The following is a 16,809-nucleotide window of genomic DNA, read 5'->3' as shown; positions in this document are numbered from 1 at the left end:
TATGATGAGATTCCTTTTTCTTTTTTTTAATTTTAAATCATTCTGCAGCTGATAGCATGGTAGATAAAGTCCTAGGCCTGAAGTCAGGAAGACCTGAGTTCAAATCTGGCCTCAGACACTTCCCAGCTGTGTATGACTCTGGGTAACAACCTCTGTTTGCCTTAGTTTCTTCAAATGTCAAATGAAGATCAATAGCACCTACTTTGCAGAGCTGTGAGGATTAAATGAGATAATATCTGTAAAAGTGCCTGGTACATAGTAGGTGCTATGTAAATGCTTATTCCCTTCCCTTTCCTTTGGATTATTCTTCTAACCTACTTCTTGACTTTATGTTTCCGCTATACTCTGTGCATTTCCAAAGGGATGTCTGGCCTGAGCTTCTGTCATCTTATGTTTTTTTTGCTATTTTCACAGCTCAAGCTGGGGGTCTGCAAGTTTTCAGTTCTCCCAAAGTGACATGATGCAGGGTAAGGTCTCCTCACTGACTTCCTGGTTGGGGCTCTGCAAGTTCCTGAACCAAGTTTGAGTCTGCTGGCAAGTTGTCCCTGGTTGAAAGTTTCAGTACACTGCTGCTGGACTCAGACACTAATAGAAAAGAGTTAATAATAAAAACCAGCCCAATACTGAATACTCCCAGGTGGCAACAGTCAGTGACAATCCTTAAGAAGTCTACACATAAATTACTCATGTGAACAGCCTGGATCTTGGAACCGGAAAGCACTTTCAATGATCCCAAGCTGCTCCTTGCAAAAAACCCTGATTTTTTCCCCCCGATCTTTTTTAATGCTATTATTTTCCTGGTAATGTTAAATGACTGAACTGCAGAATACCACAATCTCAGAAGAATCATATTTGTAAGTGACCCAAAAGGCAATGGAAAGAAATGGTGGACAGGTAAGCAGGCCACAGGGCATCATGAACAGTAACAAGTGCAACAAGGGCTATCTGTACTTACTGTCTCTGTTTCCTTTCCAATTATTCACTTTTCAACCCCTTACAGTTAGGTCTGTGACCTCATCTCTTATCTGAAATCAGTCACTGCAAATTACCAATGTTTTCCTTTTTCTCCTCCTATAGCTCACTGAGTATTTGTTAAGCACCTATTAATGTGTGTGGAACTACGCTAGCATTTGAAGAGTCATTAGTGACAGTTTAGCCTCAATAGCTTTAGACTAGTTTTCTGTTCATCATTAATCTTTCCCTTTGGGACCAGGGGAATCACTTGTTAACTAGCATTCTTCTAACATTTTTGACGTTCTATAATTCATATTTAACACCACCAGGAGACTAATGGGATGGAAAAGATGGGCACTGATAGCAGGGACTAGCCTGAGATCACCAAAAGTGTGTTCCCATTCCAAGGGTCATTCAGTCACGTGCAGAGTTAAGGACTGTCAATGACTGTTGCTACAGTCACCAAGGGAACATTAAGTATGAGACTTGTTTTGAATGTTGCAGTTTTTAGGAGTATAGAGTGTAATAATTAAAAAATATTTTGCTTTTTGGTGAGGCAATTGGGGTTAAGTGACTTGCCCAGGGTCCCAGAGCTAGCAAGTATCAATGTCTGAGGTTGGACTTGAACTCAGGTCTTCTTGACTCCAAGGCCAGAGCTCTATCCATTGCACCACCTAGCTGCCCCTCAAAAATATTTTTAAGATGTATTTTGACACTTAAGATTTTTCCACTTTAAATTAAACTAAAACCTTGTTTAGTGATGAACTCTAATCCTTTCCATGGCATCACTGTTTTCACACAAGAGCATATTTTTAATAGAATATTTGCCAACAGAATGAAATACACCATGACAGATTGAGAAAAGAGGATAATAACCTGTATTTTTTGTGACAAGTTCTCATGAAAAGAATTAGGAACCACAAATATCAGGAATCCTACTGTATCCAATCAATTGCCAAGTCTTGTCATTTCAACCTCTACAACGTCTCTTACATTCTTCCCTTTCTCTCCATATAACATAACGACAACTTGAGTTTACATCTTTATAATATCCTGCTGAAGTACTGCAATAAAGTCCTGATTTATTTCTATGCCCCAAGTCACTTCCCTCTTCAATCCCTTCTCCATAAAGTTGGCAATGGGATTTTCTTAAAGTATAAGTCCATCAATGTCACTCCAAAGCCTAAAAAATTGCAGTGACTCTCAAATTTCCTCCAGGATAAATTAATTTTAAAAAATACTTATTTTCAGTTTTATTGGTGTGTTTTGTTTTAATGTAACAAACATTTATAGATTATTTCTGCTTCACAAAATAAGTCTCTTGTAGCAAAGTAAAACAATTAAGTAAAACTAATAATACAGTGACCTTATCTGAAAAAGCATTCAACATTGCCATGTAGCACACTCCCCTTTAAAAACAATAACAAAATCTATTTTTACTCCTTCTCATCCCCATTCTATTGGGGGGGGGAAGGAAAAGCAAAACAAATTCTCTCAACGGCTGTATACAAAAATATACAGGGTGTTTCAAAAATTTTAACGCAGCTAAAAACTACTGACTTTTTAAAAAAAGTTTTAATATATTAAAACTACATTAAGACTTTAGGAACACCCCTGTATATAATTCATTCTCCATTCTAAACATGTTATATCTCTGTAATGGATACTATATTTCATCATCTGTCCTCTGGAATCATGGATCATTACTGTATTTACTCATTTCCCACCTGGATACACTACTTCAGGATTACTTTGACTTCTTCAACATGCCCCCAGAAGCCCATTATTGGGAACATCAACCTGCAAGACTAATTCAGCTTTGGTACTCAGACCTCATCCCTATTCTCTGTTCCTCTGACTGGAACTTGGAGCACGAACTTCAGAACCTCCATTTCAAGAGAGGGCTCAATAAAGATATATCATTTCACACCTGGCTGTTCTATTTTGGGACTTCTCTACCAAGTCATGCTCCTCTCCCCTGAGCCAGATATCTTCTAGATATGTTGTGTCCCCCATTAGATGGTCAGACCCCCACAACCATTTCCCCTCAGATCCTGATGGAAACAGTGCAGGGCCTTGAACCTGAAAGTCTTGAGAACAGCAGCACCCTCCAAACCAGCAGACCTGTTTCCCACCCAGCCCCCACAGCCATCACTGAGGAGAGAGATCACTGTGCACATCTTCCTCATCAAAGCACCAACAAGTGTTGACCAGATGCCACCAAAGGGCAGGTAAGCACAGGCACCCAGTGGCACACTCCCCAGATCACTGGTCCTGCTTCCAGCCTAGTCCTCATAGACATCATGTAGGAAAGCACTTCCTGTGGAGAAGGGGCCAATCTTGCCAATCAACTATCACAGACATAGCAGACAAGAGAACCTGGCCAAAGCTGTAGAGACAGAAGACCACATGTGCCAGAGAAGTCAAAACACTACCATCATCTTGACTACAATCTCCTCTCAGATCCTGAACCCAAAAGCTTTGGAACAGCAATGCCTCCAGCCCAATGTCCTCAGTCGTCATCCTGGGAAGCAAACCCTGTGGAAATGCAGACTGAAAGCTGCACCTTCAAGTGCTACAGCCACCATTACAGAAGAAAAAATTCTTGCTACCAAAGTCCTTTGTCAAATGCATTGCCCCCAAAAATCTGTCAAATGGTTCTACATAATTTTATCAATAGAAATAACATTAAAGAAGAGGCTTTAACATCTGTTTTGATGCTATACCTTAAGGACCAGGGGACTTTCCCATCTGACTTGTAGCTGAAACTTCCAAATATGTAGTGCCTGCATTAAATTTGAGCTCCTTGAGAGCAAAAGACTGTCTTACTTTTCTCCTTGTATCTCCAGAGCTCTATCGTTGTTCAATCATTTTCAGTTACATCCAACTCTTAGTGACTCTATTTGGGGCATTCGTGGCAAAGATCTTGGAATATTTTGCCATTTTCTCCTCCAGCTCATTTTATAGATGAGGAAACTGAGGCAAACAGGGCTGGGTGATTTGCTACAGTCACAAAGCCAGCAAGTGTCTGAGGCCAGATTTGAAAGCAGGAAGATAAGTCTCCCTGACTCTAGGCCTAGCACTATCCACTGAACCAACTAGCTGCCCCTTTTCCAGAGTTTAGCACTGTGCTTTGTACACAGTAGGCACTAAATGAATACTTCTTTTATTCATTCATATAGTGGAGAAGAGGGAGATCATGGCAATAATGCTACATCCACTCTACCACATGGCAATAATATTCATGTTCTTAGAGGCTTAATGACAGCTAGCATATGGGAATGTAACCTTAATGGATTTCGTGTGAATAGAAAGATCTAGTTTATAAAAGGATTAGAAAATCTTGGATTTTAGAAGGACCTAGTCCTGGAGATCATCTAGTTCAGTTAGTCAGTCAACAAGCATTTATTAAAAGGCAGCTAGGTGGTACAGTGGTTAGAGCTTTGGGCCTAGAATTAGGAAAACCTGAGTTCATAATCAGCCTCAGATACTTATTAATTGTGTGATCTTGGGCAAGTCATTTAATATCCCTGTGCCTCAGTTTACTCAAGTATAAAAAGAGGTCTGTAACAGCACCTACCTCCCAAGATTGTTGTGAGGAAGAAATGAGATATTTGTATAGTGCTTAGTACAGTACCTGGCCCATAGGAGGAACTTGATAAAATGCTTGTTCCCTTCTCTTCCCCTATTAAGTGCTTATTAGTATTTTGTACCAGGCACCGTTGTAAGTGCTGGAGATACTAAGGAAGGCAAAAACACAATCCTTAACTTTCATATGACAAACTAATGAGGGAAAGTCATTTGCCCAAAGTTAAATGGTTAAAAAATAAAATCAGCAGGACTCTAAGTCTTTGATGCCAAGTCCAGTGCCCTTTCCTTGCCATCATGGAGCATCCTCCTAACGATGACTATGATCTGCATTTCAGTATGAACTATGTCCACGTGGTACAGTGGACATAACATCAGACTTTGAAGTTATGCAACCTGGGTTCAAATCCCACCTTATTCACTTACTAGGTGTGTGATCCTAGGCAAGTCACTGAACTGCCTGTCCTTCTAGTGGGACAGGGTGGTACACCCCAGTAATCCCAGTTACTCAGGAGGCTGAGGCTAGTGCATCGCTTGAGTTTTGAGAGTTTTCCAGTACAACGGAATAAGCCAATTGGGTGTCATTAAGTTTGACAGTAATATGCTCAGTCTCTGGAAGTGGTTGGGGGGGGGAGTGAGGGCGGGGCATGTGGGAGGGTCCACCAGGTTGCCTAAGAAGGGGAGAACTGATTCAGGTCAAAAATGGAGCTGGTCATGATGATCAGAGTGAGATAAAGGCCATGAGTAGCTAGGGCAAGAAAAGGAGATCCAAAACCACCAAAATTTCTCTGTGCCTCGGTTTCTTCATCTGTACAATGAGGGGATTGTATCTGATGGCCTCTTAGGTCCACTTCTCTAAATTTATAAGCCTATGAATGCACACAGCCTAGCTCTGACCATTCTCAAAATCCTTGCTGAAGTCAGTGAATCACAGAACCTAAGAATCAGAAGGGAGCTCAGAAACCAACTAATCCAACTGACACCTGAACAAGAGGATCCCTTCAAGAATATACCACCAAAATAGTCATGTAGGCTTCAAAGGAAGATCTCTGCATTCCACTATTTCTCAACCCAATCCATTCCATTTTTTGGATTACGATGATCACTAGAACGATTTTTCTTACATAAGCTAAAATCTGTCTCTTTGCAACTTTAATTTGTTGCTGAGGTAGCTGGTTGGCAAAGAAGATAGTGTTGGATTTGGAGTCAGGAAAACCTGAGATTGAATCTTGCTTCAGACATTTACTAGCTACATGACCCAGGGCCAAGACCATTTAACCTCTCTCTGTTACATCTGTAACAGAGGGGATCTCATCTGTAAAGTGGGAATAATAATAGCAATAACCTTCCAGGGTTGTTGTAAAGATCAAATGAGATAATGCACAAAATGCTTTGCAAAGTGTAAGAAACAGGGTAAGAATTTGAGTAAAACTACATCATAAAAATAACTTATGGTTGTCACATTAGTTGATCCAATAAAAGGTCTCTAAATCTCTCTAAAAGAGAAAAGATCATGCCAGTCAGTGAAGGGATGGTGGGGGTAAGCTGGGGTGCAGCAAGGAGGGAGAGGGAGAGGGAGAAATTGCTTACCTGTGCTATATTTTTATTTAGAAGATAGACACCATAATCAAACTGCAACTTCTCTCCTCCTTTGGGATACAGTGGAAACCTAGGAAAAGTGAAAACAGCAGCATTTTAGAACACAGAGACCAGACATTTCCTAGATACGACACTGACATCTGAGGAATCGGACTACACTGTCTGTAAAAAAAATGGTACGCTAGCTTGACATCATCAGGATGTCGTCATGCAAGAACAACAGCAACTTTCTCGCAGGGAAGCCATTCAGCTCTTCCTGCCAACAGTGAGCTGAAGCACAATACTTGTGAAAATCATCCACAAAACCCCCGGCTCAAAAGCAAAGCAGGGAACCCTGTAGTGGCAGTGCGGAGCAAGGAGTATTCCAATTCCATCACCTCAAGTAGTAAGCAGAGGGGAACGAATGGAAGTGCAGCCAACACTGGCAAGGGTGAACCGAAAGGCTATGTATCAGAAGACTGCCAGAAGAAGAAGGAATCTTAAGATGAAGGCCAGCTTGTTGGCTGTGGAATAGGTATTCCAAAAGGCATGGTGGAAAGAGCGGGTTGGTCGGGATTTGGGGCTGAGATAACTGAGATGGATGTGAATAAGGTGGAAGGATGGGGTTTGGATGATGGCCTAGGGGAGTTCAGAATCACTGGGATGTGTAGGGAATGACATAGAGTTAATATATTAATCATTAAGTTGAAGGCACCTCTACTTTCCACAGAGGAACCTGGAGATCAGGCAAGAGACATGTGCAATGCAAAATGGAAGGCAAACAAGTAGAAAGTCTGTTTCTCCTTTTCCTCTGAAAGCTGGAAGTTAGGCAGGAGACAGTGTAGCCGAGATGGAAGTTGAACACGTGGAGCAGGTGATGACAATCTAGTTTCGCACTGACTCCAGGCAGAGCCAAGATGGTGGAGTAAAGAAACTCATCTAAGCTTTCCCAAATTCCCCTCCAAACAAGATTAAAATAACACCTCAAAAAGAATTCTGAAGTAGAAGAACAAAAGGACAGGATGAAATACTTTTCTAGCCCAAGAAAACTTAGAAGGTCCTCAGGAAAGTTATGTACCACTTGGGTGAGAGTGGAGTGCAGTCCAGGGCAGGCACAAATGCAGGGCTCACCCCAGCAAGCTAGCAGCAGGGCTTGGGAATGACTGAATTGGCTGTGGTGACTTCCAGAACTCTCAGTCCACAGATGGTAAAGGGGTTGGGCAACTGGTCAGAAGGAGATTACAGGAGACTCTTTGCTGGAACTGGGAGCAAGACTCTGTTACACTGCTCATATGTCGTTCCGGGTCACAGTCCCACGGTGAGGAGGAGCATTAGCAGGATATAGCTTTGGGAGAAGGAATAGACTTGATTTTCTTGGATACAGAGATTAGAAGTTACTAAGGCAGATTTAGGCTTGATGTAAGGGGGAGAAAATCTTAGGCAATTAGAAATGTACCAACTAGCATGGGATGCCATGGGACATAACAGGTTCTCTCTCACTGTAAATCTTCAAGTAGAGCAGTCTCTGGATGACCATTTGTCAGGGACATCATACAGAAGATAGTCATTTAGGTAAAGGTAGGGATAATGGCCTCTAAGGAAAAAAAAATACAAGGGGACACTACAGTTATGTTCAAGCATTTGAATGGTTGTCACATAGAAAATGGATTAAACTTGCTTTGCTTGGGTCCAGAGAGCAGAAGTAGGAACAATGAGGACAGTTTCAGAGGCATTTGGGCTTGGTATAGGGAAAAGGGGAAAAAAAACCAAAACTCAATAATTAGAGCTACCCAACAGGAGAATGGGCTGCCTCAGGAGGAAATCAGTTGCTCTTCAATAAATGTCTTCAAACATAAATTGGACAATCACTTGTCAGAAATGTTCTATCCTCATTGTGATATGAGTTGCGCTAGATGTACTAGATGCCTGCTCTCTGAAGCCCCTTTCAACTTAAATTTTCTGTGGACACAGTTTAACCTTCATGGTTGAACTTTTCATTCAATTCCACACTCAGGACCAAATCTGAATGCAAGTTTAATTGAGTCTCTTTAAAGAAAGTTTTCTACCATAAATAACTCACACAGGGTTGAGAAGGAGAATTATGCTAAGTGATTAATGTTTTATCTTGCTGATTTTGCAAAGTAATATGGCCCTTAGGTAGAAAGCAATCCCACAAAGATGATAATTATTATTTTCATTCAAAAATTCAACTACTTTGAATGGCTAGAGAAAGACACATGTTACAAATCCAGTAAAATACTGATTTCTAGTGAAATTAGAGGAGAAGGAAAAGGGTATTTGTTTTTGTTTTGCCTTAGGCTCTAGAGAGAGTGACTAATTAAACAATTTCAAAAAGGCCACGTTATGAGGTAGGTATTACAAAATGGTATGCACTAATAAAAGAGCAAAGTCATGACATGCATTTATCTTATGCCAAAAAAATATGCAAATGCTTAAGACCCCCCATAAGAAGATGCAGAAGTGTAGGCAATAAAAATTAAGGCAGGACACATGTTTCAAATATTAACTGTAGGATATGAGAGAGTTGGGAGAGTGGATCCAAAAGGAAATAATAATGAGCAATACCAGGCACTGAAGACTGTCTAGAACGATACACATTCTGGCCTATAAAGAAACCACCTAATAGCTGAAGCATGGGAAAGAGGGCACTTTAGAACAATTGACTGGATCCATAAACCTCTGTACTCTGAGGCTGTTAACTCAGTGAGCTATCACATGTATGCCATCTGCACAGCACTCCAAGTCCAGTGGAAACCCAGGTCTATCTCCATTTTCAGGTCATAAATATGGAAGTAGTTTCATATGTCAGAAGAGTAAATTGAGATAAGCATCCATTCAAAACCAAGAATCTACATTCCTAAAAAATGGACTACACAATGTCTACTTTATTTTGATTTAATAGGGATTTCTTTATAAAAATGTAGATACAAAGCATATTTGTGACATTAAAACAGAATTTTAAAGAGTGATTAGCCCTAAATAGTTGGGCATGTTTAAGACAGATCAAATATTAAGACAGATTTCAAATTCTATACTACTTTCAAATCCTTAATGGGTCACTTCAAGTTGAACCATATAATATCTTGTAACTGCTACACATTTATCTTACCTTACAAAACTACAGAGATTTATAGATCTTTTAAGCAATCTAGGAAAATAAAATCCACTTTAAAGGGCAAAAATATCACTACCAGGACATAAGATACAAATCAAAGGGATTTTATTTCAGTATAGATGGAAAGTTACATTAGCCAAACTATCACTGAATTTAGATTATGAAGGATAAAGTTACAATTAACAGTATAATGGTCATTTAAGCATGACCATAAAACTGCCCTCAACATGCAAAAACACAGTTTATTTTAGGATAGTATTTCGGTAAATTGCTGAGAGAGTTATGTTTTCTATTATTAAAGATGGAAACTTACAAAGGGCAATTTAAAAAATTCCTGATATCAAATAGTTTTTAAATGTCCACCTCCCATATTAGAAACATTAACTAACTCTCAGCACAGTGCCTGGCACGTAATAAGCATATAATCAATGACTGTTGACTGACTGCTTACCGATCTTTGTTCATAATGTTCCCTATTAGGAAAATATCCACCCCATTACCCTCCCCTTCATCTAATAAATTACTCTCCCAAATATTCAAACGGATCTGTGATCTCATCAATTTGGGAGATCTCTTCAAGGATGAAGACTGCAACCAATCTGATAGAGGACTGGGCCTGGAGTCGGGAAGGCCTGAGTTAAAGTCTGGCCTCAGTTACTTATTAGCTTTGTGACCCTGGGCAAGTCAGTTAACCTCTGTCTGTCTCAATTTTCTCAACTGTAAGATGAGGATAATAATAGCCTCTACCAGTTGTTGTGACAATCAAATGAGATAATGACTATAAAGCATTAAGCACAGTGCCAGGCATATAGTAAGCACTATATAAATGTTAGCACAGGATCATTACCATCATTAAATGGTCAAAGGTTACAAGCTGGCAGTTTTTGGAGAAAGAAAGCAAAGCTATCAATAGCCATGTGAAAAAAATGCCCTAAATCATTAATAATAATAGAAACACAAATTAAAACAAATCTGAGGTACCAAATCATGCCCAATCAGATTGGAGGATGGAACACAATAAGTATTTTAATGAAAAATGGAAAATGAGAAGTATTTCAATGCACTGTTGGTGGGCCTCAAAATTATTCTAACTATTCTGCAAAGCAATTTGAAAGCATTCCCAAAAGCAATTAAACAGTATATACCAGAGGTGCATGCTCTTTGACCCAGTGATACCCCTACTAGGACTATGCCCCTAAACAGATCAAAGAAAGAAGAAAAGGAACCATATGTACAAAAGTATTTATAGCAGCTCTTCTTGCAGTGGCAAAAAATTGAAAGCTGAGGGAATGTCCACCAACCGGCGGATAGCTGAACATGTTACATGTATATGTTCATATGTTATATGTATTGAATATTATGGAATACTATTTTGCTGGAGGAATAATGAAGGGAATGGTTTCCAAAAGACCTGGGAAGATTTATAGGAACTAATGCAAAGTGAAGAGAGAAGAACTAGGAGCATAATTTATTTAATAACAATTATATTGTAAAGATAATCAGCTCTGAAAGACTTAGTAATTTTGAGCAATACAATGACTAACCACACTTCTAAAAGACTCATTATGAAACATAAATCCACCTCCAGACAGAGAACTCACAGACTCAGGTCAAGATTGAAGCATATTTCCTCCCCTTCTCCCTTCTTCCTTCCTATTTCTTCCAGCATAGCTAATGCAGGATTTTGTTTTGCGTCACTATACTTATTTTTAGTGAGCTTTCTTTTTCTAGCCTTCTCAATGAGTGGGGGAGGAAAGATGGAGAGAGAATGCAGAAATGAAAATAAAATATATTTGAATTTTTAAGAGATCTGGTTCTTGTGTCCTCCACTTCTATCAAGTAGTGCTAAAACACTTCATTGCCTTTATTTCAAAGTTGTTTTTCTTTATAATTTCATAATTACTGGATGAATTATTTTCCTAGTTTTTCTCTCTTCACTATGCATCATTTCAAATCTTCCCAGGATTCTCTGAATCTGTCCCTTTTGACTTTTTTTTCCACAGTACAATAATATTCTATCATCCTTATATAACATAATTTGTTCAGTCATTCTCCAAATGATGGGTACACCCTTAGTTCATAATTCTTTGCTCCAGCAAAAAGTGCTTCTTTGACTATTTTTAGACATATTTAGATCCTTTCCCTCTTTCTTTTATCTCTTTGGAATATATGGAGGACCAGCAAGAAGGTGGAAGATGCCAGTATAAGTTTCTGGAGCCTATCCATATGGCATTCTAGGCATGATGATTTTATATATGATTTAGTCATCTTTTTTTTGTTTTGGTATTACTACTTGGTGATTGTTTTTGACAACCATTAGAAAATAAGTGAATCACCAAGAAAATAATGATATGCAAAACTGAGAGTTGAAACTCTAATCATGTAGAAAATTACTAATTATATATTTAGAATAGAATTGTTATATTTTAAAGTAATTCCTAATTATATATGTATGTATATATAATTTTCCATTCACTTACAGTTCTGAATAATTACTTATTAACTTGTGTTATGAACTATTTTTAAGTATTTCTCAACTGTATATGAACATTTGCTTTTGAGTTTTGATAGTATGACAGTGCCATCTCACCTAATTGTGTGCAGTAACAATTTTCTTAAATCAATCATTTAAAAAAAACTTATCTTAAGAATAAAATTGTAATTTGAGAATTGGAGCTATATTTCTATTTTATTATGATAAATGTTATATAATTTTAATAATTATTCTTTAACAAAAGATAAATGACCTATACATATTCTGTAAAGTAAATTTTTAAAGTTTACCTATTTTTCTTAGTTTTCAATTAAACAATATTTTGTTAAGATTAAAAAAACTGAAATTTAAGATTCTGATGAAAAACAAAAAGCAGCTGCATTTAATGATGAATTCATTTTAAATGTTAATTATTAGTGCTATAGTTTTTAAAAAACTTCATTTTACAAGGCTGCACTGTGAAAAATCATATTTATTGCAGTGTGAATTATTATATGTGATTTTGACATCCTATGTGTTTAAATTTTGTTTTTATGCTGTCTTCACAAATAAACGTTTTCTTGTTCTATACTTGAAAAAATATCATAAACATAAGGATTTTCATATACACAACAGAAAAAGAGGATTTTACTTAAAGCCATCAATCTCCAGATGTATTATGTATTTTGTAATAATTTTGATTATTTTTCTCTTTTTATTGCCTCTTGAATTCTATTAATATTGTATAGAATTATGTTGGTGATTTTTGTAAATTTATTTTGCAGACATTTATTATGCAGATTAACAACTTTATTAAAGTTATTATTAATCATCTCAATTTGTATTTTTACTATATTCCTAGGATATTCTGAGTTTCACCAACAGGGATAGTTTTAACACTTCTTTGCCTATATTATGCTTTTAATTTCCTTCTCTTGTCCTATTGCTATTACTCCCATCTGTAGAACAGTAGGAAATGACAGAGAGAAGAGTGGCCATCTCTGCTTTACCCTAGTATTTACTGGGAAAGCTTCTGTTGAAACCTAATTATATATGATGTCTGCTTTCGTTTTTACATAAATATTTTTATCGCTTTTTTAAAAAGATTTCTCAAAGCCTAGATTTTAAAGTTCTTTTAAAAAATAGTACTGAGTATTGTACTTTGTCCAAAACTTTTTGAGATGTGTTGAGATAATCATGGGGTTTTGAAGGTATTTGTTTTTAATAGGATTAAATAAACTGATTATTTTCCTAATATTGAATCATCCTGGCTTGCCTGGTAAATAACTTACTTGGTTATAATGAATGATTTCTTCAATGAATTGTTATAGACTGTTTGACAGGATCCGATTAAAAATTTTAAAATCAATATTTATTAATAATCTGTAATTAATGGAGTTTCATTCTCATGTGTTTTATCCTTTCCTAGTTTATGACTATATCTGTTCCATAAAAAGAATCAAGTTAAGTGTTTTCTTTCTCTATTTTGAGAATAATTTGTGCAGCACTGATACTAATCATTCTTTAAAAGTCTGATAAGGGGGCAGCTACGTGGTGCAGTGGATAGAGCACCGGCCCTAGAGTCAGGAGGACCTGAGTTCAAACAATCTGGCCTCAGACACCTGATACTTACTAGCTGTGTGATCCTGGCCAAGTCACTTAACCCCATTGTCTAGTGCCCCCCCCAAAATAGTCTGATAAAAGTTTCCTGTGAATCCATCAGGAACAGGATTCTTTTTCCTTTGGTAGATCCAATATATGTAGTTCTCTTTTTTTCTAGGGGGGGGCACGGGAGGAAATTGGATTATTTAAGATCTCTATTTGGACTTCTATTAGTCTGGGTATTTTATACTTTTGAAGGTATCCCCCTATTTCTTTTGTATTCTTTTGTTTTGTTTTGTTTTTCATTTTTTTCCCTTTAAACTTAAATACTAAAACTTAAATACACAATAAGAAAAGAAAAATAAATATATTATAAACTTATATATTAAAACATATACAAAATAAGAAAAAAAAGTATTGCCATGCATACAGCACAACATGAGAGGATTCAAAATATATAACAATAAATTTCCATTTCAAGAAAGCCTATACAATAAATACTATACATTATGTTCAGAGCCATGTTTTCTTTGCTTCCTTGTAAATTTCCTTTTGTTTTCTGCTGTGTAATTTATACTTTGTTCCCTCCCTGCCCCCAACCGCCCGGTAGGCTACAATTAAGCATGGACAAATTTACACACACACACACACACACACACACACACACACACACACACACACAAAGGCATAAATACATACATACATATACTTAGATATCTGCAATCATACTTACATATAGACATATGCATTCATATGCATCTATGTAAGACAGTATATACTTATTCATCCTCTGTTTCTCTGAGGATGGATAACCTCTGTCTTCATAAGTTCAAGTCTTTCTGTATTTTTCTAAGTTCACCGACTTATCATTTCCTATACCACAGCAATATTCTAACTTTATACTGCCTAGCTATTTTAAATAGTCTAAAACAATACTGATTAATATGGCTGACGTCGTGTAGTTTCCCTATTTTCCTCTTTTGATTAAATCTATTTTAGCTTTAACTGTGTCTGAGATCATGATTATTACCCCTGCTTTTTTTCCCCTAATAAATTCTACTTCTGAACTTTATTTTGTTTGTACATATCTCTTTATTTCCTATCCCTCCTGACTCTTCTACTTTACTTCTACTCTCTACCTTGCCCTCCTATTACTTAACCTACCCCACCTTGAAGGATCCTTCCCTTATCTTCCCACTCCTCTTACTCTAAACACCCTTTTATGCTGCCCCTTACCCTATTCCCTCCTCCTCCTCTATTAAAATCCCTCCCTTATCCTCTCCCCCTCCCTGTACCCTTAGCTTTTTATTTCACTCTGAATTTATTAGAATTTTATACCCTTCTAAATACATATGTATTATTCCATCTTAAACCCATTCCCAATGAAAGTAGAGTTCCAGAACTACCAGCCCTCCTCCTCCATCTAATTCCTGTCAGTTCGTCCTCTTACACCTCATTTGTATAAGATAATTACTCTTTTTTACCTTTTCATAAACAGTTTTACTTTTTAGAGTCCTATCATATTCAGATCTACCCCAATCTTTCTTTTGAACTACCCAATTACTAATAACAATCTTGGACATACTAATTTTACATTTCCTCATATAAAAAGAAAACAGTCTGTCTTTACTGAGTCCCTCATAATTATGTACCTTATACTTCTCTTGGATCTTTTATATCAAATCTTCTGTTAAATTCAAGGTTTTTGTTTTGTTGTTGTTTTTTAAACAAAATCCTGAAAGTCTGGTAATTCATTAAATATCTGCTTCTTTTCATTCAGGATTATGCCTAATTTTGCTATGATATGATGGTATGATATTTTCGGCTACAATCCGAGTTCTTTGGCTCTTTGATACATAGTGTTCTAAGACCATTTGTGTTTTAGTGTCACCACTGCTAGGTCTTGAGTGATTCTAACTATGGCACCACCATATAATTTTTTTTTCTTCTTCTTACTCTTAACATTTTCTCGTTGAGCTGGAGATTTTGGAATTTGACTGATATTTCTGTAGGTTTTCCTCGTAAGACCTCTTTCAGGTGGTGATCAGTGGATTTTTTTCTACTTTCCACTCTTGTTCTAATACTTCAGGACAATCTTTAATTTTATTTTTTGTATTACTGTATCAAGATTCTTCTTTTGATAGCTTTTAGGTAGTCCAATTATTCTTATATTTTCCTTTCTTGATCTATTCTCCAGATAGTTGTTTTTCTTATGTTTCCTATTCACTTATATTTTTTCATTCTTTATATTTTGTTTTATTATTTCTTAGTCTCATAACTTTGCTGGCTTCCCCTTGCCCAATTCTAACTTTCAAGGAGTTGTTTTCTTCCTTAAGATTCTGAATCTTCTTTTCTAATTGGTTGATTTTCTCTTCATAATCTTCTTGTTTTTCTTGGATTGTTATTTTAAAAAAAATTTCTTCAATCTCTCTCATTTGACTTTTAAAGTCTTTTTTAAGTTCTTCTGTGAATTCTTTTTGGGCAGATGACCATTTGACATTACTCTCTGGGGTAGAAGAGGTTTTTTTCCTTCAGTATTCTCCTCTGAAGACAAACCTTGGTCTTCTTTCTATGGTTGGATTCTTTCTCCTTTGCCTGCTCTTCTTTTTTTTTTTTTAAATTTGTAGTAGCTTATGTTTTTGTAATCACCTTTAGTTTTGGGGTATGAAGGATAGTGCTTCTGGCCTCAGATACTCCTTCAGTTCTCCCCTCTGTCCTGGAACTGAAACCAAGACCTCCAGTCTCCTGTAAGTGCCCACAGCCTGTGGTATCCCTGTCCCACTGCTTCTGTATTCACCAAATGTGTGGTGGTTTCTTCTTGCCCAGGGTCAAGTCTTGGTAGCACAGCTGGGTCTGGTGTTCCTTATCAGCAGAGGTTCTCTTAATCTTCCCTCATACTCCCAACAGGGTCTTGGAAGTGAAAGTTCCTGTGGCTGAGGCCAAGGTTAACTCCCAACCCAGCAAGTCCCAGGGCTTGCTACTTGCTCTTTCAGCGCTACTAACCTGGAGGTATTTACTCTTCACAGAGACCAAACCTTGGTCTTGGAATTTTTCTTTGGATCTTCTCTCAGCTGTCTCAGGAGGACCACAGTTCTGCCCCAACTCCTGTTTATTTTCACCCTGTACATTTGCCCTGAGGCATTATTTTGTTTTATTTGTGAGGAAAAACCTGGAGAGCTTGGAATTTTCTGATCTACTCTGCCACCTTTCCAGAATCCTCTCCCTTTCTTTTGTATTCTTAATCCTGGCAGCATCTAACTGGGCATGGGAGATAATGACAGCTCTTTTTAATTCTTTTGGTTTTATTCTGATTTCATTTCAATCTTTTGGCATTTTGTGGATTTGATTTTCTTTCTTCTTTTTAATCAAGTTAGTTAAAGGTTTATCGAGTTTATTAGTATTTTCAAAGAACTAGTTCTTGGAGAAGGAAATGGAAAACCACTCCAATATCTTGGGGTACATGGGGTGTTCAGAAAGG

The 16,809-nt window shown here is 37.2% G+C and overlaps 1 protein-coding gene across 2 annotated transcripts in view; it reads right to left on the bottom strand.

The window, feature by feature from the left end:
- UVRAG (UV radiation resistance associated) overlaps positions 1 to 16,809 on the bottom strand; it is a 443,033-nt gene that overhangs the window by 125,395 nt on the left and 300,829 nt on the right. For both annotated transcript variants that reach the window (XM_020989535.2, XM_078156924.1), the window contains one exon: positions 6,133 to 6,211. In XM_020989535.2, coding sequence (XP_020845194.1) covers positions 6,133 to 6,211 — 79 coding nt within the window. The remainder of the gene's footprint in view (positions 1 to 6,132; positions 6,212 to 16,809) is intronic.

Source organism: Phascolarctos cinereus, unplaced genomic scaffold, assembly GCF_003287225.1.
Source record: "Phascolarctos cinereus isolate Bilbo 61053 unplaced genomic scaffold, phaCin_HiC Scaffold_726;HRSCAF=1367, whole genome shotgun sequence".
NCBI classification, from domain to species: domain Eukaryota; kingdom Metazoa; phylum Chordata; class Mammalia; order Diprotodontia; family Phascolarctidae; genus Phascolarctos; species Phascolarctos cinereus.
The sequence above is the reverse complement of the archived record's forward strand: the minus strand, read 5'-3'. Positions and strand labels throughout refer to the sequence as shown.